We start from the raw sequence: 22,561 nt of genomic DNA, 5'->3' as shown, positions 1-22,561 counted from the left end.
TCTGTGTGTCCCCGTGAGATACAGGGTGGCGGCAGCGGAAAAAGCAATCGCAGAGGCGGCACAGGGTCAAGAGACCGTCAAACGTCCGGGGGCCCTGTGTGTGATCGCCACACTCACACACACAATTTTTAGCATCTACGTACATAATAAAGTAACAACAAACAATTGTGTCAGTTGATGCACGATTCCCCCTTTGAAGTAGGCTGCAAATGGTTAGTTATTAAGGCAACAACTACCGTCAAGCCTCTGTTACAAGATGTAAAAACAGCACCAAGGAGATATTTTATTTTTTTGAAACACAACGTAAGGCACACGTCTTCCACCCTCGAGTCAACTGGGCATTGCATTCGGGCTTCAGCCACCACTGTTCCAAAGGCCTGGCATCTTGACAGCCGTCCAACCTGATCTCTCGCCCCCATCTCAAAAGAAAACGAGCCTCCTTTCATCTTCAAACGTTTTTGCATCCTCTTGGCTTATTAGGTTTCCATTTAAGCTGTTGGAGGTGGAAAGAGGGGAGGAAAGAGAAATTAAAATAAAGCAGCTGTTTCTGCAGGTTCTCTCGCTCTCTTTCCTTTGGCGTTCTTCCTTTTGCCTGTTTGTTTTGGGACGAACGGCACAAGGTAGTCCTGGTTTCTGACGAGGACGTGAAATTTCCACCGAGAGAAATCCAAGAGCTTTGCATCTCTTGGGAATGCTTAGCCCGTAGTAGGCAATACTAGAACATCTTGAAAGTCACACACAGCCCTTTAGATCACAAGATATAAGCTAAGGCTCCCTTCTTTCTGGTGCAAGAATTTCGCCTATCTGATGTGCTCTGGGCTCAGCAGAACAGGGCAGATATTGAAGCGCAACTATCTGCAAGAATGCCTCCACATCTACCTGCTTGTGCTCTGAGGTCAGGAGGTGAGACCCTCCTGGTGCTCCTTTCTCAGGACGAGGCCTGGGAAATGGCCTCTTCAGTGGTGGCTCCTTTAAGACACAGCATATTTTTCGCTCTATAGGACACACTTTCCCCCCTCCAAAAATCAAGGGGGAAAGTGTGTGCATCCTATGGAGTGAATGCAGGCTTTCGCTGAAGCCTGGAGAGCGAGAGGGGTCGGTGCGCACTGACCCCTCTCGCTCTCCAGGCTTCAGGCAGCTACCCACAAGCTTTCGGAGTGCTCCGAAAGCTTGCGGATAGCAGCCTGCAGCCTGAAGCCCGGAAAGCGCAGTGCCAACTGCCGCTGCGCTCCCCGGGCTTCAGGCAGCTATCTGCAAGCCTTCTGAGCCCGGCGGGAGTTCCCGCCGGGCTCCGAAGGCTTGCGGGTAGCAGCCTGTTTTTTGGACTGGAGTCGGGGGCAAGCTCCGGGAGCGGCAGCGAGGTTGCGCGCAATCTCGCCGCCTCTCCTGGACCTGTTTTGGGGGCTGGGGTCGGGGGAAGCCCGAGCTTCCCCCGCCCCAGCCCCACGGCTAAAAACAAAGCCGCGCACAACCTCTTAATTTCTGAAACGGCTACGGAGACAATCACAGAATTGTACAGTTGAAAAGGACCATGAGGATCATCAAGTCCAACCCCTGCAAGTGCAGGAATCTTTTTTCCCCATGTGGGATTGAGGTTAAGAGAGGAGCATCTCCTGCACTGAAATGAACGGGGCTGTGTAAGTCCTACGGCACCAGCTCATAAACCAATAGGCAAAATTGACAAACGCTGATTCTGAGCGAGCTAAAATGTTAACTGTCACCGGGCCTTGTGCCTGAATAACCTGGTCCACAGGTTTCTATAGGACTTGGTTACGACTACTGCTAGCCACATTGAGAGACTTGTGATTTAAATGCCAATTAAAGATATGGCTAGGCAGCTAAGGTCTAGCCAGCTGGTGGCCCATGACTGCATGCAGGGCTCCCAACATGATTCTTCCTGATCTCTGCTATTCCTCCCTTAGTTAGACTGCGCACACAGGGCAGGATTAAAGGTAAGGGGATGCCTGACCATTAGGTCCAGTCGTGGCCGACTCTGGGGTTGCGGCGCTCATCTCGCTTTACTGGCCAAGGGAGCCGGCGTACAGCTTCCGGGTCATGTGGCCAGCATGACTAAGCCGCTTCTGGCGAACCAGAGCAGCGCACGGAAACGCCATTTACCTTCCCGCCGGAGCGGTACCTATTTATCTACTTTGACGTGTTTTCAAACTGCTAGGTTGGCAGGAGCAGGAACTGAGCAATGGGAGCTCACCCCGTCATGGGGATTCGAACCGCTGACCTTCTGATCAGCAAGTCCTAGGCTCTGTGGTTAACCCAGTGCCACCCATGTCCCCCAACTATCCGAATGATACAGACTCCTGATTTGCGTTTGAAGGATCCCCATGTTCAGAAGTCAAGGTGATTGTGGCGGGAACAGTGGCCCAACTCAGCTCCACAATCTCTCTTGGCACATTTGCCCTCTTGGCACCAGAAACAGGTGAAATGGATTTGGGCGCGCATTCCATCGCCAAAGCACGACAACGGCCAAGACGCAAGGCGTTTGCCACTGTGTCGTGTGCGAGAACATCCCACACACGTTTTGTTGTACATCAGCAACGGACAGCCTGTGGCTCTCTGGATGTTAGGTCCCAGCTCTCATCATCATCGGCCATGCTGATGAGACCCAATGAAGTTCAAAGGTCACAGGCTCCCCGTCTAACTAGGCAAGATCCTGCACATGGGTCTAAGCAGACAGTTGGAGTGTGACTGCCACACTTTGGAAAGCCGCACAGCCGTCACCCTTACCAGATCTCTTTAATGGCCGTATTGTGCTTGAGAGCATCAGCCAGGCACTTGGCACCTCTGGTGGTAATCTGATTCTGGATAAGCCTAGAAGAGAGAGAAAGAAAGGAAAGCCCTCAGCGCCGGAGAAAACACTCTCTGTTTGCGCCCGGTCCACAGTGTCCTGCCTGTCACGGACTTGGCTTGGGCACGGTGCGTCTGAAGCGGAAAATCAACACTCCTTTTTGCTGAACAAGGCTGGGGTCTTGCCAGGAACTGGTGGTTTCTGATTTCCATCTGCATGGCTGGCCTGCCTGGCATCAGACAATCCCCCCATAGAAGCGCAGCCAAGAGGCTCCAAGCCTCTTCAGTCTAAAGTGCACGGGCGTCTTTCAGGGTTACTGAGCTTAATTGTATAATTGACCACACAGCTGCTCTCTGATCACAGGAGAGCAGATGTCTGGGGGATTATTCATGACGGATCCAAAGCAACGGCCGGGGAAGGCAATTCACTGGCCACTTTGGGCTGGCACCGCAAGAGAGGAGGCAGGAAGAGACCAGCTCAGAGGGGCCAACCATCAAAAATATGTAAAGTCACCTTGGAGTTCGATCTCTCCTGTTTTCCTTTGCCCAGAACGCAGCAATTTATTTTTTCATTTTTTAAAAAAAGGCTTCAAGACATTTATTTCTTTAGCATTAGTCACTCAAGGGTAATTGGTTTATAATATGGAAAAACACAACACACGAACAAAAAGAACTGTCAGCGTTACTGACAATGGGGTAGATCCCTAAACAAACGAGAGCCAAGCTTTACATTTTGCTGGTGCTTTGATGGTGGTGATTAAACTAAACACTGTGTACATGGAACATCTGTGTCCAGGGCAGCTGTTTATCAGCTCCATCTGGTACGCAGGCTGAGTCCCTACCTGCCCGCAGACTGTCTCGCCAGAGTGGTACATGCTCTAGTTATCTCCTGCTTGGACTACTGCAATGCGCTCTACATGGGGCTACCTTTGAAGGTGACCCGGAAACTGCAACTAATCCAGAATGCAGCAGCTAGACTGGTGACTGGGAGCGGCCGCCGAGACCACAGAACACTGGACCTAAAAGACCTACATTGGCTCCCAGTACGTTTCCGAGCACAATTCAAAGTGTTGGTGCTGGCCTTTAAAGCCCTAAACGGCCTCGGTCCTGTATACCTGAAGGAGCGTCTCCACCCCCATGGTTCTGCCCAGACACTGAGGTCCAGCGCCGAGGGCCTTCTGGCAGTTCCTTCCCTGCAAGAAGTGAGGTTACAGGGAACCAGGCAGAGGGCCTTCTCGGCAGTGGCAGCCACCCGGTGGAACGCCCTCCCATCAGATGTCAAGGAAATAAAGAACCACACAACTTTTAGAAGACATCTGAAGGCAGCCCTCTATTGGGAAGTTTTTAACGTTTGACGGTTTGCTACATTTTTATACGTGTCATCTGCATAGGAATCCTTCAAAAGTTCAACTGATTCCTCTCCTAGTCACTGGTTCAGCAACTCCTCCCAGGAATTGTGAAGAATGAGGCACTCCAACTTTAGATCAGCATGAATCTGATGCCTCGATGCAAATTAAGGGCTTCCGGTGACCTTTCTGTCAAAAGGAGCCCAAAGCTCAGGGTTGGGTCCTTGTATAGAAAATGTACAGTGACTGAAATGTGACTCGTAGCCTGAGGCAGTGACTCAAGAGTGCCTTCTCCGCGAGCCAAGACAACTCACCATAGATGACCCAATCGCTTGTTGACCTTTACCATTTCAGCAAAGCATTCAGCTGCTTCGTCATCCAGCTCATTCTTTGTTAGCCTGGTGAGAGAAGCAAACAGGATTTTTCATTTCTTTTTTTCTTAAAAAAATTTTTTTATCTACTTTTCAAGTGTATATATTTAACTAATTTTACAATCATTTTGACATTTCAAAACTTGACTTCCTTCCCCCTCTTTCTGCGGTTCCTTCAATTTATTTTTTAATATCTTCTGCATGTCCAAATTAACTTAATGTGCTCATTTATTCATCTTCTTTAAATATATACTCTTATGAAACTGCAAGTTATTAGAATTATCCTGCCAGTGTTTTTATCTCTTTGGAATTTATCTGTAAATTTTCCATAAACCATTGCCATTCTTTTATAAAAAGTTTGTTATCTTGATTTCTTATTCTTCTGGTAGGTTTTGCCATTTCTGCATATTCCACAAGTTTTTGTATCAAGTCCTCCTTTGATAGGACTTCTGCTTCTTTCCATTTTGGGGCAAGTAACATTCTGGCCACTGTTGATGAATTATCAACATGAGTAGAATTGTAGAGTCCGAAGGGACCCCAAGAGTCATTTAGTCAAGTCTGCTCGGAGGGTACGTTCTAGCAGGTCCTGTTTCTTGTCCTTCCAATCCATGTTCCCCAAAGGATGCTATCTCTGAGCAGCTACACTTCCAAGAGTCTGCCTCTCTTCCTCATTTGTGGAGCTAGGATTATGGCTGCCCATAGGTTCCCCAGGTTCTCTCTTCAGGGCAATGCAGCCTAGGACAAAGGATGCTCTGGTGCTGTTCCTTCAACCCAAGCTCTTCATGGTTCAAGCCATCGACAGAGTCGCGGCCTGCCAGTGTGGTGTAGTGGTTAAGAGCGGTAGTCTCGTAATCTGGTGAACCGGGTTCGGGTCTCCGCTCCTCCACATGCAGCTGCTGGGTGACCTTGGGCCAGTCACACTTCTCTGAAGTCTCTCAACCCCACTCACCTCACAGAGTTTTTGTTGTGGGGGAGGAAGGGAAAAGGAGATTGTTAGCTGTTTTGAGACTCCTAAGGGTAGTGATAAAGCGGGATATCAAATCCAAACTCCTCCTCCTCCTCCTCCTCTTCTTCTTCTGTCTTGCATCAGATCCCGGGCACCACTTGGGACACGATCCAAAGTTGCCTCCCTTTTACCGTCAACGCCGGGACTGGCTGTTCCAAAAGCACAATAATTTATTGTCCCCAGAAACGCAGTGGTTGTGATCAGCCAGGCATTGTGAGAACGATGGTGAAACAAAAGAGGGCTTGGCTTTCCAGTGCGTCAGGTGGAGTGTTTAATGTCCCTGCTTCAAAACCGGTTCAAAGGCACAGGAGGGAGAATGTCTGGGGCACAAATGAGTCGCAAGATATTCCTTACGATAATTACGGGGCGTCTTACAGGTGTGCCACAAAAGGCCGTGCGAACGCACCTGGCTAATGCTAGATCGTTCGCTGCTTGCTGATGTTTATTGTCATCTGTGCTGGGATTTATTTTACATGAAGAGTGGAATAACAAATAAAAAAGAAGTGCTACAAAAGCTCCATTGGTCTGCCCTGTATGTTAACGCAATGGGATGAAGACTCATCTAATTGGATAACTTGGTTTGGGAGGAGGAACTGTCTCTTCGTCTCCACTGAAGAGGAGGAACTGTCTCTTGGTCTCCACTGAAGATCCTTCTTTCCTCCAGGGATCTGTAATTTAGGGTTCAAAAATCTAGCTATACACCCCTCCAGCACTGTTCCTCTCTAGCCTTCCATCCCTTTCCACATTACCGTATTTTTCTCTCTAAAGGACGTACACCACCATAGGACGCACCTAGTTTTAGAGGGGGAGAACAAGTAAAAAAAATTCTCTCCCTCTCTGCGCAGTGCTCCTTCAGCGAAGCGGCAGGAGAAACGGAGCCCTTCCATTTCTCCTCCTGCTTCGCTGAAGGGGCGCTGAGCAGAGAGGGAAAGCTGTGCAGCGCCTCTCCAGCTCTTCTGGCTTCAGTGAAAGCAACGCGAAGCCTCCGGAGCGCAGCAGGAGCGCTCCCACTGCGCTTCGGAGGCTTCGTGTTGCTATCGCTGAAGCCATGGAGCCTGCATTCGTTCCATAAGACGCACACGCATTCCCCCTTAATTTTTGGAGGGGGAAAAGTGCATCTTATAGAGCGAAAAATACGGTAAATCTCTCACCGTACGCTCCTGAGTTCATTTTGGATTCATTTAATCATCAGATTTAGTCAACTTAATCAGCTGCTTTTAATACCGGGGATACTTAAAAGTGTTTACTTTTTAAAAACTCGCTGCTGCTCCCCCTGGGGTTGGATGTGGTCTCAGCTCTGACGCTGGTTCTTGCTAGCTCAGACATCCTTGGGCTGCTAGAACAAGTCCACAGGGCCTTATCAGCAGAAGCGACAGCAAAGACGTTCAGAAGCCTAGGCTGTCGCTGAGGAAGTGCTCTTAAGGAGGACGTGGAACCCAGAATTGAAACCATGTGAATGTGGAGGTTGGGTGGTGAATTACTCTCCCAAAACTACTCGGAACACACTGAAATGCTAGGAAAACCATGGTGGGTTACAAACCACACACACACACACACACACACACACACACACCACGGCTCAGGACCACAATACCTCAAGGACCGCCTCTTTCCATATGAACCTACCCGGACCCTGAGATCACCTTCTGAGGCCCTTCTTCGTGTGCCTCCTCCTCAAGAGGTCCAGAGGGTGCCAACACGAGAACAGGGCCTTCTCTGCAGTGGCTCCCCATCTGTGGAATGCTCTCCCCAGGGAAGTTCGCCTGGCACCTTCATTATACACCTTTAGGCGCCAGGCAAAAACGTTCCTTTTTAACCAGGCCGTTGGTTGATCTGATTGACATCCTATGCCCTTTTAAAATGTGGGGGTTTTGTGGGGGGGGGGCTATTGGGTTGTTGTTTTCATTTTCATTATGTACAGTGGAACCTCGGTTGTCAAACGCTTCAGAAGTCAAATGTTTTGGCTTTTGAACACCATAACCTGGAAGTGAATGCTTCCGTTTCTGAACGCGCCTCAGAAGTCAAACAGCTTCTGAGGCGTGTTTCTCCATTTTTCCAATGGATTTTGCCGACCAGCAATTGCACCTCAGTTGTCGAATGTTTTGGAAGTTGAATGGTCTTCTGGAACGGATTATGTTCGACAACCGAGGTTCCACTGTATTTTGTGGTTTTATATCTTGATTTTATTCTGCGAGTCGCCCCGAGACCTCCGGGTATAGGGCGGTATATAAATTCAATCAATCAATCATATTTGGTCAGATTCTCAGGCCCTTGAGAGCTCAGCAACATGGCATTGGGAGGAGATACTGGCTTTTCTAATTCACAAGTACAAAGCTGTTAGATCACCACCACTTCCTGGCTGGGGCACAATTAGCTTGGCTGTCTTGCTGCGAAAAAACACATCCCTTCCAACAGGTCCATGGCTCACGCTACAAGGAAAAGGGAGGTGGTTTCCGAATGCAAAACTCAACTTATCCGGCTGCAGCAGAGGGAGACAGGGGAAACAGGGCCGCTGTTTCCGTCCCAGCTGGTCATCGTAAGAGCTACGTCATAACTCGGGGGTGGAGAACATGTGGTCCTCTGGGTGTCGTTCGACTCCGACACCCAACAGCCCCCTGTCGGCGTGGCCAGTGATAAGGAGGAATTGCCCTGACCACGGCTGGAGCGCCACCTTGTGTTTCAGCCTGGATGTAACTTTTTAAGGGTTTGCTTGTTTTCCTCTTCCCTCCTCAAACCTCTTTCCTTTTGCGTCGTCTTTTCGATTGTCAGCCTGGAGGGGAGGGGCCGCTATTGGTCTCATGCGATAGGGTAAAAATGCCCTAAACAAAATCTGAAGAGTTTCCTGTTGTGGTTTATTTGTTCTCCTCACTGCGTCCCTTGGCCTCTTCTGTGCTCGAAGTGATCCTTCCAGTTCCCTCATGTAGCTCGCACAGAAATCCGCCACTCCAACCTAGGCCTACTCTGGAATCTGGTACGGACTGTGAGAGGTGCCCCCGCCTTGTAAAATCCATGTCCCCTCTCCTTGTAAGGAGAGGCGAGCCCCGCGAAGCTGCCCCCCTCCCCAGAATCTGCCAAGAAGCGGATCCTTACCAAAATATATTCACGGTGCTGTTGTGCTTCATGGCTTCTGCGATGCTCTTCCCCCCTTCGGTGGTGATGCCGTTAAACGCAAGACTGCGAAGCAAAAGACAAGAGGGGAAATATTTAAAAGATGCACGTGCGCGCGCACACAAAACAGGGGCAAATGTTTTCTTTTGACAACCTCGCATTGGGACGAGGCTTTGCGGGACCGGATAGTACACAAACAACGATTCACATGGACGTGCCACAGATAGAGTGCATAGGACCCTTCTTCCTTCTGTTTCATACAGTGGTGTCATAAGGGGACGACATTGGGGGCAAGGACCCTCTCAGCACTCCCCCCAACCACAGCCTATGTCAGACCCACCAAGCGCCCTTATTTTCCAGGGACAGTCGCCCCAGTTTCTGATTTGATCCCGGAATGTCCCGCTTTTCCTTAGGACGTCCCTATTTTCATTGGAGAAATGTTGGAGGGTATGGAGTTATCCACCCCCCCGAGCCATCTGAAGGCAGCCCTGTACAGTGGTACCTCAGGTTAAGTACTTAATTCGTTCCGGAGGTCCGTTCTTAACCTGAAACTGTTCTTAACCTGAAGCACTACTTTAGCTAATGGGGCCTCCAACCGCCTCCGCGCAATTTCTGTTCTCATCCTGAGGTAAAGTTCTTAACCTGAGGTACTATTTCTGGGTTAGCGGAGTCTGTAACCTGAAGCGTATGTAACCTGAAGCGTATGTAATCCGAGGGGCCACTGTATAGGGAAGGTTTTTTAAGAATGCTTTTAATGTTCACTATGTTTTTGTGTATGTTGGAAGCTGCCCAGAGTTGCTGGGACAACCCAGTCAGATGGGCGGGGTATAAAAGGTAAAATTATTATTATTATTATTTATTAATTTGAATAGGACATTCCTATTTTCATTGGAGAAATGTTGGAGGGTATGCATTTTGAAATCAACGAGAAACCACTTAGAGATTAGCAATAAGGAAAAGGCAGAGGTGAAGAAGAAGAGAACGAACACACACACACACAAACAGAGAGACAGACAGAAAAACCACATTTGCAATGCCTAGATATCTGCCCCAAAGACTTCCTTCCTGAAACTAGGCATTAACGGTCACATAACTAGAGGACGTTTCCGTGCCGCCCGACAGCCTTGCTCTGCCAACGGAGGAAATGTCTGCAGGCAAGGAAAGCCCCACCCCGCGATAATTGGGTCCGGAAATTCTTCCGAGTAAAATTTGAACCGTTTTTGAGTGACAACTCGTAGATAATGAAGCCGATTAGAAAAGCTGTTCGTTTTGGTCAGGATCCAAAAAGCAGAGCAGCTATTTCCACACGTCTCAGAGCGGTCCCCCCCCCCCCCCCGCTCTTAGATTTCTCACAATTTTTTTCCTTCCACCTGTATCTGGTGAGTGGGTGTTTCAACAGCCGTTTGTGCCGTGGCACGAAGGGCTGCTGCTGTTCAAAGTGCGGAGAGGGAGGGAAAATCATTTTGGGCTCAAGCAAGCCTTGGGGAGCTCTTTGCATGCTAACCTCCCTGGCTCACTCTTCTCCTGCCCCTCCTCTTCAAATGTAGATCCGTTGACGTTATTCCCAGAGGTATCAACACTGTTAAGATCCTTCAAAACAGGCAAAAAACTTCCACTTTGATGATGATGATGTCACACATTAAAAACTTCCCTGAACAGGGCTGATTTAAGATGTCTTCTGAATGTCAGGTAGTTGTTTATCGCTTTGACATCCAATGGGAGGGTGTTCCACAGGGCGGGCGCCACTACCGAGAAGGCCCTCTGCCTGGTTTCCTGTAGCTTTGCTTCTCACAATGAGGGAACCGTCAGAAGGCCCTCGGCACTGGACCTCAGCGTCTGGGCAGAACGATGGGGGTGGAGACGCTCCTTCAGGTCTACTGGGCCGAGACCGTTTAGGGCTTTAAAGGACAGCACCAACACTTTGAATTGTGCTCGGAAACGTACTGGGAGCCAATGTAGATCTTTCAAGAGTGGTGTTATGTGGTCTCGGCGGCCGCCTCCAGTCACCAGTCTAGCTGCCACATTCTGGATTAGTTGTAGTTTCCAGGTGACCTTCAAAGGTAGCCCCACGTAGAGCGCATTGCAGTAGTCCATGATTCTTCTTCTTCTTCTTCTTCTTCTTCTTCTTCTTCTTCTTCTTCTTCTTCTTCTTCTTCTTCTTCTGTAGCTCAAGGTGTCTTGGGCATTCAAAGTCTCTCTCGCTCAAAGCCCGCAATGTGAACAGCTAGTACAGACGTGCTTTGGTTGCCGAACGCCTTGGAACTATGTTTCGGCTCCCAAACGATTGAAAACCAGAAGTGAGTGTTCCGGTTTTCAAACGGTTTTCAGAAGCTGAACATCCGGCGCAGCTTCTGGCTGAGTGCAGAAAGCTCCTGCAGCCAATCAGAAGCCGCGCCTTGGTTTTTGAGCCGTTTCGGGAGTCGAACAGACTCCCAGAGCGCATTCTGTCTGAGAACCAAGGTACGACTGTACCTCATCAGGGGGATAAATGATGCCCCATGGAGACAGCAAAATGGAAGGGTGGGAGGCAGGTTGGGCTTGCAGTGGCAACCAAAAACTCGAGCTTGGAAGCAGGAAAACCCACATATACAAGAGAACAGATTCACCTGTGAGTTGCCTCCTCAAATGCGTGTCTTAAATGGAAGTGAGGAAGAAATTGAGGCTTGCAGACTCTGTGCTGTAACCGTCTCCTAGTGAGACCTGCAAGCATTTTTGGTCTTTGGGGAGCAACGCCATATCAAGAAATGTCTTTTCACGCTTCTCTGTTTCAAAATGGAGTTTGCACAGTGGCATGGAGAGGGGTGCTGCTGTTTTACGACTCTTGAACCCGAGGCCACTCACGTAAGGCCCTGGGTCCGATGCAGGTGGATTCCCTGAGCGCAATCCCGCAAGGCCACTCTTACACTCGCTCTGCCCAAGCCTGGCTTGGAAGAAGACAGTGCTTCCCATCAGGTCCCTTAGGTGCAACCAAATGAAGTTTCTGGGGTGCTGGCTAGGTCGGCTGCCCTCACTGAGCCTCCAATGGCTGCTGCCTGTACAGACAAGCAAGGAGCCAATCAGGTAAAATGTTACTGCGGAGTGAAAGGCCTGGAAAGGGCCTTTTCGGTGATGGCCCCCTAGTTATGGATTCCCTCCCAAAAGAGCTTAGATGAGCACCATTATCCCTGAGTTTTCTCAGGCAGAAAGTGAAAATGTTTCTTTTCCATCTGGCTTTTAATTCAGCGTTGGACATTTCAGCTGCACAAAGCCTTGGATTTTAAGCTTTTGAAAACATTTTTATTCCAATTGGCTTCTAATTCAACATTGGACACTTCAACTGTACAACGCCTTGGATTTTAAGCTTTTGCTGTGTATTATTATTATTATTATTATTATTATTATTATCACCATCATCATCTCTCCTCAAAGAGATCAGAACCTTCCAACACCATTGCAAAGAAGGCAAGGCAGACAGGGACTTTTGACCAAAACATCACTGGTGAGTTCAACAGAGATTTCCAAACACAAAAGACTCAACGTTTTCTCTGGTTCTCAGCTGTTTTCACACATTCAGCATGGGCAGACATGGGTCTGCTGTGGTTTGTACATCCAGAAAGAACTAGAAATAATTATGGCTTCCTTGTATGATATTTTATTTTTGCATAAATGTGTGTTGTTGTTTTGTATTCACACATTTGTGTGCAGGTGGAGCACTCTAAAAAGAATTGCGCGGCAAGAAGCGGCCCTCTCTTCTCACCCAACTAAACAGACTTTTGAGATTTTCACTTGATGAAGTCTGCCATCTTGTGGGAGAAGGAAAACGGCCATTCTCCGTAGCAGAAAATCGTCGAGGTTTGTTTGTTAGATGAAAGAAAAGTGATTGACAAGCTTTTGCTTTTTCCCTTAAGGAAAATTGTGTTTTAAAAGCGTCTCTCCGAATTCTGAGCATCTGCCAACGCCAATTTTATTTTTTAATGCTTTTTACAGCCAAATATGGACTGACAATGTTGTTTTGGTACTGTAACGCCACCATTTAAGACATCAATCATCTTTGATTTTTTAAAAGGTCTTTGCTCTAAATTAGGCTCCCTGGTTCTCTGCCAACAACCTATTGGTATTGCTCAACAACAACAGACTCGGAGATGACTCAGTTGCTGCCCAAGACAGATCCTGACAACAACCGACTCCATTTACCTAGGCTTAGAACGGGGGTCAGCAAACTTTTTCAGCAGGGGGCCGGTCCACTGTCCCTCAGACCTTGTGGGGGGCCGGACTATATTTTGAAGGGGAAAAAATGAACGCATTCCAAAGCCCCACAAACAACCCAGAGATGCATTTTAAATAAAAGGGCACATTCTACGCATGTAAAAACACGCTGGACTGTCTGTGGGCTGGATTTAGAAGGTGATTGGGCCGGATCCGGCCCCCGGGCCTTAGTTTGCCTACCCATGGCCTAGAGTCTGGCCACCCTTTGAATTTCCCACAATGCCTCTGTTCAAGCATCCCTGTGAGGCATTGTGGGAAATTAAAAGGATGGCCGGGTCCAATCAGCTGAGGCGGGTATCAGTTGTGGGGCTCAGGCCCCGGCACCTATCCCAGGATGCTGGATGGTTGACTCCAGCCTCGCCAGCCCCATTTAACAATTCTAAGGAGCCCCATTGTTCTGAAATGTGGGGTGCTTACTCTTCTGACATGAGGATAATCCTTCATGATATGGGTCGTCTGAAGAGTCGTTCCCTGCTCACATATGGTCTTACCTGACGTTTGTTATACTGGGGTGATTCTGCAGTGCTTCTGCAAAGGCTTTGGCGCCTTCGTCTCCAACCTGATTGCCCCACATCCTGTCAAAAAGAAAGAAATGTGACATATTATTATTATTATTATTATTATTATTATTATTATTACCACCAGTGCTTTTTTTCTTATTTTTTTTTTGGGGGGGGGGATACTCTCATTTTGACTCAAGAAACAAATCGTCATTTTATAGTTCAAACTGGGAAAAATAGATACAGTGGTACCTCAGGTTTCATACGCTTCAGGTTACATACACTTCAGGTTACAGACTCCGCTAACCCAGAAATAGTGCTTCAGGTTAAGAACTTTGCTTCAGGATAAGAGCAGAAATCAGGGTCCGGCGGCACGGCGGCAGCAGGAGGCCCCATTAGCTAAAGTGGTGCTTCAGGTTAAGAACAGTTTCAGGTTAAGAACGGACCTCCGGAACGAATTAAGTACTTAACCCAAGGTACCACTGTACAGTAAATGGACAAAGATTCACAAAACTTTTGGGGTACGTGTACCCCTGTGTCCCCCCAGAAAAAAAGCACTGATTATTACTATTACTATCGTCCACTAGTAGGTCTCAGGACAGGTTAGCTCAGTCGCCCTTTTAAAATGTGTTTTTTTGTGTGTGGGTTGTTTTTATTGGGTTGTTTTTATTTTTATTTTGTGGTTTTCTCTCTTGATTTTATTCTGTGAACTGCCCTGAGACCCCTGGGTATAGGGCATATATATATTCAATAAATAATAAATAAATTAAATAAATAAAACTTGCATTACCAATGGACAAAAAGGAAAAAAAAGAGCGCCCTCTGAATTGTCAAACTGTCACTCGGTGTCCAGGCTCCTTTGTGGGGAAGGGGGGAACCCCAATTATTAAAAACCAGGAACAAAAGTGATCCAACTTACCCAATTTCATACATCGTTTTACTCTTCCGGATGGCATCAGCGAGACATTTCCCTCCCTCTGTGGTTATTCTGTTTGCTCCTATTCTGCAAAGAAATGCCAAGTGGTTGGGTTTATGTTTTCTGGTTTGCCAGAAATAAAATATTTAAATATATGTGCATATTTAAAAACCTCCATACGGCTAGAGATACTCTAAAGAAAATGTGAGTTAATTTAAGGTAAGACGGGAATATGCAGGAGAAATGGTTTTGAGGAGATATGAAAGGTGTGTTTGTAGAATTTGTACTGTTTAAACGGAAAGGGGTTAAACCATCGGAAGAGGTGTTGAAATTTTGGGAGGCTGCATGGTCTCAGTGGTGGGGTGCACATTTTTCTTCTTATTTATGTATGATTATTACTTTGTCAAAATAAAATATAATACTGTGTACTCATAAAAGGCCATCTTCAATATCTTATTTTTTTCATTCTCTTTCACTCCTATGCACCAGCCTCACAATCAGCTTTATATAGTGTGTCCTTAACTGTTAGCCAATTAAAAGGAAGATCTGATTAAAATCTGCTATATACCACTTAGTAAATTTAATTTACCATTAACCCTATTCAGGCGGACAACTGGCTATGACAGAGAGAGAGATAGATCACTCAGAAGCAGAGAAACATAACTCTTTCTATGCTGCGAGAGGCGAGCTCCTACCCCTGAACTCTGCCAGCTGGTTGTTATGGGAACAACTGTTTAGAAACTGGTGTCTGAGGTTTGATTTTTATTTTCCTCTTCCCTCCATGTCCCCTTTCCCTTGTGTGTCGTGTCTTTTTAGATTGTAAGCCTGTGGGGAGGCACTGCCTTGTTTTGACTGCATGTAAGCTGCCGTGGAAGCCTTTTTTGGCTGAACAGCAGGGTACAAATGTCCTAAATGCATAATAATAATAATAATAATAATAATAATAATAATAATAATAATAGCTATCCATGCAGAAGCTTCACTCCGTCTAAGAAAAATGATCTTTCCCTGTATCTTTCAAGCTTTCTTTTTCTTTGTTTTTAAATTGTTTATTTGGTTTTCAAATCCAAGCTTTACAATCACATATCCAATGTATAACGTAAAAACAAAATTCCAGGGAATCTCCTGGACTTCCCTCCTCCGCTTTGTGGGTCCTCTTATTAATCATTTCCTCCTGCATCTTTTATAATAATCCAAATCTTTTATATCTCCATTATCTCCAAAATTCACCATTAAACTACAAGTGTTATTCCAGTCCTGCTTGTATCTTTCAAGCTTTCGCTGCACCGAGAAACACGGTAGAAAGCGGGTGTTAGAAATACATACTTAACATATATGAGGCTTGGACACTCCTCAATGAGTCTTGCAACGTACTTGGCTCCAACGTCGGTAATCTGGTTGTTGTACAAGCTGTGGGGCGGCGGGGGAAATAATAAAAAAAGGAACCGGTGTTTAGATTTGTAACTTTTTAACACCTAAACCACAGAGCCTAGGACTTGCCAATCAGAAGGTCGGCGGTCGAATCCCCGCGATGGGGTGAGCTCCCGTCGCTTGGTCCCTGCTCCTGCCAACCTAGCAGTTTGAAAGCACACCAGTGCAAGTAGATAAATAGGTACCACTCCGGTGGGAAGGTAAACGGCGTTTCTGTGCGCTGCTCTGGTTCGCCAGAAGCGGCTTAGTCCTGCTGGCCACATGACCCGGAAGCTGTACGCTGGCTCCCTCGGCCAATAAAGTGAGATGAGTGCTGCAACCCCAGAGTCGGCCACGACTGGACCTAACGGTCAGGGGTCCCTTTACCTTTACTTTACCTAACAGCTACAAACCGGGTAGGGTTATTATATCAGATGCATAGGATCTGATTCTCTCCCCACAAGAAAACTCCCCACTACAATTCATTTAGGGTCAGAGACCTGCTTATTTTGTACGAGAACCTGGTAAATTAACTGTGCAAAAGTTCAGGAAGGAGGTTTGCAGTTTGCTTTAAGGCTCCAGTTGCCTCAGTTCTGCAAAGCATGTTCTGTACTGTTCTGTATGCGCATTGCTTGCTGGATGGGAAAATATGGATCCTTATCAGTTGCACATTCTAGAGAGGCTTTGAATGGAATGTGCATGCCAATGTCATTATTCCAGTCTGCCAACACCCACTGCCTTCTTGTGCAATTCACGGAAAATTAACACCATCTTTACCTGCACCTAGACCTGGCTTGGAGCCAGCGTGTGATAAGACAGAGAAATAAATATTTCACTGCACAGCTGCAATACTGTGCCCACTCATTCGGGAACAAGACCCACTGACAACTGCAAGACGACCCAGACTGTACAGAAACTTATTTCTGTATGAGACTACAGCGGCAAGAAAGTCACTTGCCCCAAAATAGAAAGAAGAAGTCCCAGCCAAAGAAGAATGGATACAAAAACTTATGGAATACGCAGAAATGGCGAAACTTCCCAGAAAAATAAGAAATCAAGAAAACAAACTTTGTTATAAAAGAACGGAAGTGGTTTATGGAATATTTACGGATAAATTGTAAACAGATAAGAACATTGGCAGGATTTAAATTATTGAAATGTATAAACCTGAAAACCATAAATAAAATTTGTTTTTGTTTTTTTAAAAGACAACTGCAAGACTCGGTGGAAAATGAGTGGGAGCCGGATCCAAATGCCTTTCCTTTGGAAAGTTTTCCCCTGGGGCCAACACTGATGAGGGAGCGACAAGGCGATTTGGCGCAAGGCAGAGTCGCACATGAACACACGATGTTCACAAGGCTCCCTTCGGTCATCGGGACCAGCCCTGAACGTGACAGCTATCCGAGCTCCTCATTCATACGTACCCCAAATAACTCACAATTCTGTACTTGGACATCTCGTCGTAAAGCACTCTGACTCCTTGGTCTGTGATCTGGTTAACACTTAACCTGAAAAAAATAAAAGAGGCAGGCGGGGGGGGAATAGTAGGAAAATCCTCCTTTTAATAGGCACCGAAATGTGCTCTTTAGATTTTTTTGCAGCATCAAAGAAATAGAACAAAACATACGTTTAGAGAAGATTGGGAAATGTTTATTGAATATATAGGTAGGAACTGTGTACACTTGAAAATGTTGGCAGCCTTAAGATAAATTCAAGAGTGTAAATAAGTTTTGATGGATGTAATAATGGAATACTGAATGGTTTAGCTTACCTAAAATATGCAGGGATTTATGATATGCAAAATGAAGCATGGAAAGAGAGGAAGGGAAGTCGTTGATATTTTAAGGATGTTTAAATGAGTATTCTAAATTGTAAAACAGAAAATTTAATAAAAATTGTTAAAAACAACTCCATGGAAAACGGGGTGGGAAGCTGACAAAAATAGAAAAGACGAAACTGGGTTTTGACTGCGTATGTTGAAACTTAATAAAATATAAGTTTTTTTTTTAAAAAAAGGAAAGAGAAGAAAGGAAGAGAGCATGCTAAACCTTGCTGTTTGCTTCCCCTCCAACAAACCGTGTTTTGTTAGCCCAGAAGTCTTATACAGTGGTACCTCAGTTTTCGAATGTAATCTGATCTGGAAGACTGTTCGACTCCAGAAATGTTCGGAAACTGAGGCACAAAGGGCGGTCTGCAAATTCAATAGAGAAAATTGGGGGGGGGGCTCACCGGAAGCATTTATTTCTTCCGGTTTTGGCGTTCAAAAACCGAGGTACCAAAACCGAGTACGTTTCTGAGCACAATTCAAAGTGTTGGTGCTGACCTTTAAAGCCCTAAACGGCCTCGGCCCAGTATACCTGAAGGAGCGTCTCCACCCCCATCGTTCAGCCCGGACACTGAGGTCCAGCACTGAGGGCCTTCTGGCGGTTCCCTCATTGCGAGAAGCCAAGTTACAGGGAACCAGGCAGAGGGCCTTCTCGGTAGTGGCACCCGCCCTGTGGAACACCCTCCCACCAGATGTCAAAGAGAACAACAACTACCAGACTTTTAGAAGACATCTGAAGGCAGCCCTGTTTAGGGAAGTTTTTAATGTTTGATGTACTACAGTATTTTTTTTTATTATTTTTTTTGGAAGCCGCCCAGAGTGGCTGGGGAAGCCCAGCCAGATGGGCGGGGTATAAATAAAAATAAATTACCACTGTTATCAGAGATGGGTTGATGACCCTTAAGAGCAGACAACAAGCTCAGGAACTTACCGGAGTACTGCCAGCCTACTGAAACATGGCATCAGCTGCTGTATCCCATAATCGTTGATGTTGTTGTTGTCCAAGTCCAGGGCCAGGCGCTTCCGGAAATGATGCATGGTGAACGAGATGGCGCTGCAGTCGGCAGAGTAGACGTTGCAGTAGGTGAGCTTGATGTAGTTGGCGCCCATGCCCTTGGCCACCCCCATGCCCACCTTCTCGCTCTGAGTCTCGTAGATGCACCTCAACATCCATACGAAATTGGGCATCACTTGAATCTGCCGGTATTCCTTCAGCCTCGCCCGGGTTAGCCCCTTCAGGTGGGACTTCATGCTTTCAAAGAAATAGGTGAGGAGCACCTTCCTCTTCTTCTTAAGGGACGCGGGAGAAACCAAGTGCTGAAGGAGCTTCTGCTTCGACTTGGACAGCAAGCCGCAGAGGAAGAGGTTGGTGAAGTGGAAGTGTTCATTGTTCCGGAAAGGGTCCTCTCCCGTTGGGTGGTGCTTCTTCAGCCAAGTGATCGGGAAGCAAGAACGCAGGGTGGCGTCCGAGGTGGAGCATTCGGCAAAAAACCGGAGCAGATCTTTGGCGCTCACCTTCTCGTCGGTGACCAGATGCAAAGCGGTGAAGAAGGACTGCAAGGTCAAGTGCAGGAACTCGTAGGAAACTTGGTCTCCGTGGCCACCGTAGTCGGGAACCACCCTGAGGAAACCCAGTTGCAACTCCTGCTCAGAGAGGTTGGCGAGGACTTCCTCTTGGTCAAAGACAAAGAGAGATTTCTGCATCGCCGCGTGGGCCACTCTGCTCAGAGCAAACAGCGTCTCTTTGTTGGACCGGTAGGTCTCCACTTGGCTCCTGTTGTTCTTCTTCAGCAAGTTGGTCTTCTGGATCCGGTTGAGGTGGACTTCGGTCATGAGCAAGAAAATATCGGTCAAGGTCACGGTGAAATCCGGGAGCTCGTGGCTGTCGAAGGCCGAGTGGAAGTGGTCAAAGCATTTGAAGATAATCCAACAGAACAAAGGCACTAAGCAGAGGCTGCTCAGATTTGGGTTGGCTTCCAGCTGGTTCAGGACTAAGGTCCTGCACCCTTCGTCTTTGAAGAACATTTTCGTGTATTCTTTCAGGTTACTGCTGGAAAACCCTCGGAGATGTACCTTCTTCCGGACAATGTTCCGATGAACATCCGTCCCTGTCCTGGCAGTCAGGACTTTCTGAGATCCCTTCAGAAGTTTCCCACTGAGGAGACCCACCAGCAAAGCCAGCGGGTGGATCGATTCAGTGGGGGAGCAGATCTCTGGAACGCTGTTGAGGTCAAAGTCAGAATGGATCTCATCAAAGCCGTCGAAGGTGAACAGAACCGTGTGAGGGAACTTCACGATGAAGTCAAATACCTCTTCCGGGTCCTGGTCTGGGAAACAGTTGTACTTGAACAGGAGGTCTTTCAAACATATGGCTTCATCTTGTTTGAAGCAGCTGAACATCCGGCATCGGAAACGAAAGAAGAATTTGGCCCCTACGTCGAGTTTGCCCTTGGACCAGAGGTTTTGCATCTTTTGCAAGAGAATGGACTTCCCAATCCCTGCATCACCAAAGATATAGATCACCTCTCCAGCTTCATTGATCAGACCAACGTTGATGTCCAGCAGGTCCTCCAAGCTATTCACGTTGCTGAGTTTCTCGTTGTTGTCCTTGATAAACTCCATAATGTTGGAGGAATAAATCTCCTCAAGCAACATGTCCTCCTTCTGGGCATACGACATGATGAACTTTGTGTCTCGGCCCAATTCATCTTTAAGTTTCTGACGGTACCTGCTAACTAAAGGTAGCATTTGGTTATGACGAAGAGAAATTCTAGCACAGGAGAGCCAGCATGAAGAGATACTTCATACAAAACCATTACAAAAAAAAGAAAAAAGCAGAGAGTCAGCGTGGGGTAGTGGTTAGATGATGGACTAGGACCTGGGAGATCAGGGTTCGAATCTCCGCTCAGCCATAAAGTTCACTGTGTGACCTTGGGCCAGTCACGCACTCTCAGCTTAACCAACCTTAGTGTTGTAATGCACAGGGGGAGAATTCTTTATGTTGAGCTCTTTGGGGAAAAGTTGGGATATAAATGTAACAACTACCACAACTGTGCTGGATTCTAGAAGGGTTTGGGCTTGTGTTTGCCTACAGCAGTAGTGTCGAAACTTTTTTCAAAGAGGGCCAGATTTGGTGAAATGAAGGGCCAACCAAAATTGTGAACCATTTTTTAAGGATTGAAGTTGTTGAGGGTTTTTTAGTATTTTACCCCGGGAAATAAACTGCCACAGGGGCTGGATTAGACCCCTGAAACGGACTTTGGATATGCCTGGCCTACAGCAAAGTCACCTCTGACCCTGAGAGCACTTTCAAAGTACAGTGGTGCCTCGCAAGACGAAATTAATTCGTTCCGCAAGTTTTTTCTTCTTGCGAGTTTTTCGTCTTGCGAAGCACGGTTTCCGATAGGAATGCATTGAAAATCAATCAATGCGTTCCTATGGAAACCGCCTTCAGACCAGGTCCGGGGACAGTCTGTCCCCCGATCTCTTCTGAAGGCTGGGGGGGGGGAGAAGGGCTTTTCTTCCCACCGCCAGCCTTCAGAAGGCTGTTCTGAAGGCTGGCGGTGGGAAGAAAAGCCCTTCTCCCCACCTCCTGCCCCGCAAGCTCCGGGGACAGGAGGGCTTTGCTGCCGCCCGCCAGACTTCTCCGCTGTCCAGGGGCGATTTTAAAATGCTGGCGGGTGGCAGCGAAGCCTCCGCTGTCCCGGGGGCTTTTAAAATGCTGGGGGTCGGCAGCGAAGGTTTCTTCTGAAGGCCGGCGGTGGGCGAAAATCTTTGCTCCCGACGGCCAGCATTTTAAAAGTGGTCCGGGATAGCGGGAAAGCGCAGTGCAATTCCCTGCTATCCCAGACCGCTTTTAAAATGCTGGCGGTGGGTAGCAAAGCCTTTCGGCCCCCGGCGGCCTTCCTGGACCTCTTCTGAAGGCCGGAGGGGGGCGAAAGGCTTTGCTCCCCACCGCCAGCATTTAAAAGAGGTCCCCGGAGATTTCCCTATGGGCTTTCTTCTTGCAAAGCAAGCCCATAGGGAAATTCGTCTTGCAGAATGACTCAAAAACGGAAAACTCTTTCGTCTTGCGAGTTTTTCGTTTTGCGAGGCGTTCGTCTTGCGAGGCACCACTGTAGCTCGTTTTATGCCAAGTGAGTCTGCTGTTCAAAGAAGTGATTTCATTTTTACACAATTCAGCTCCCTAAAGCCCACCCCCTGCTGTTCTGTTTAAGTGGTGAACCTTCTTTTGATTGTTTAGGGGGATATTTTAAGTTCACAGAACCTCCTTAACGGTTTTGTCTACCAGCAGCTTCTGACACCAGAAATGTGCAGCAAGCCTTTGTGACAACATACACGATATATTTGAAGTAGCCATGAGATCGGATTTCCCCAACCTGGAGCCCTCCAGGGATTTTGGTATTCAGCTTCCATCAGTCCCAAGCAAGACAGCCAGAGTAGTTGGGACTGATAGGAGTTGTGATCCAACAACCTCTTAGTGGAGGCGCAGGTCAATTCTGTGTCCAGGGCAGCTGTCCACCTGCTCCATCTGGTACGCCGGCTGAGACCTTATCTGCCCGCAGACTGACTTGCCAGAGACATGCATGCTCTGGTTATCTCCCACTTGGACTACTGCAACGTGCTCTATGTGGGGCTACCTTTGAAGGTGACCTGGAAACTGCAACGAATCCAAAATGTGGCAGCTAGACTGGTGACTGGGAGTCCTGAAAGACCTACATTGGCTCCCAGTACGTTTCTGAGCACAATTCAAAGTGTCAGTGCTGACCTTTAAAGCCCTAAACGGCCTCAGCCCAGTATACCTGAAGGAGTGTCTCCACCCCCATCATTCAGCCTGGACACTGAGGTCCAGCACCAGGGGCCTTCTGGCAGTTCCCTCACTGCAAGAAGCAAAGCTACAGGGAACCAGGCAGAGGGCCTTCTCAGTAGTGGCACCCGCCCTGTGGAACGCCCTCCCAGCAGATGTCAAAGAGAACAACTACCAGACTTTTGGAAGACATCTGAAGGCAGCCCTGTTTAGGGAAGCTTTTGA

At 47.5% G+C, this 22,561-nt stretch overlaps 1 protein-coding gene across 3 annotated transcripts in view; it reads right to left on the bottom strand.

Annotated features, from left to right (window-relative positions):
- Positions 1 to 259: 259 nt before the first annotated feature.
- NOD1 (nucleotide binding oligomerization domain containing 1) overlaps positions 260 to 22,561 on the bottom strand; it is a 35,916-nt gene continuing 13,614 nt past the window's right edge. For all 3 annotated transcript variants that reach the window (XM_028750182.2, XM_028750183.2, XM_077916363.1), the window contains 9 exons: positions 18,461 to 20,264; positions 17,129 to 17,212; positions 15,621 to 15,704; positions 14,298 to 14,381; positions 13,370 to 13,453; positions 8,616 to 8,699; positions 4,463 to 4,546; positions 2,743 to 2,826; positions 260 to 493 (listed from right to left, as the gene is read on the bottom strand). In XM_028750182.2, the coding sequence (XP_028606015.2) occupies positions 421 to 493; positions 2,743 to 2,826; positions 4,463 to 4,546; positions 8,616 to 8,699; positions 13,370 to 13,453; positions 14,298 to 14,381; positions 15,621 to 15,704; positions 17,129 to 17,212; positions 18,461 to 20,264 (2,465 nt within the window). In that variant the 3' untranslated portion in view covers positions 260 to 420. The remainder of the gene's footprint in view (positions 494 to 2,742; positions 2,827 to 4,462; positions 4,547 to 8,615; positions 8,700 to 13,369; positions 13,454 to 14,297; positions 14,382 to 15,620; positions 15,705 to 17,128; positions 17,213 to 18,460; positions 20,265 to 22,561) is intronic.

The sequence above is a fragment of the Podarcis muralis genome, chromosome 12 (genome assembly GCF_964188315.1).
Source record: "Podarcis muralis chromosome 12, rPodMur119.hap1.1, whole genome shotgun sequence".
NCBI classification, from domain to species: domain Eukaryota; kingdom Metazoa; phylum Chordata; class Lepidosauria; order Squamata; family Lacertidae; genus Podarcis; species Podarcis muralis.
The sequence above is the reverse complement of the archived record's forward strand: the minus strand, read 5'-3'. Positions and strand labels throughout refer to the sequence as shown.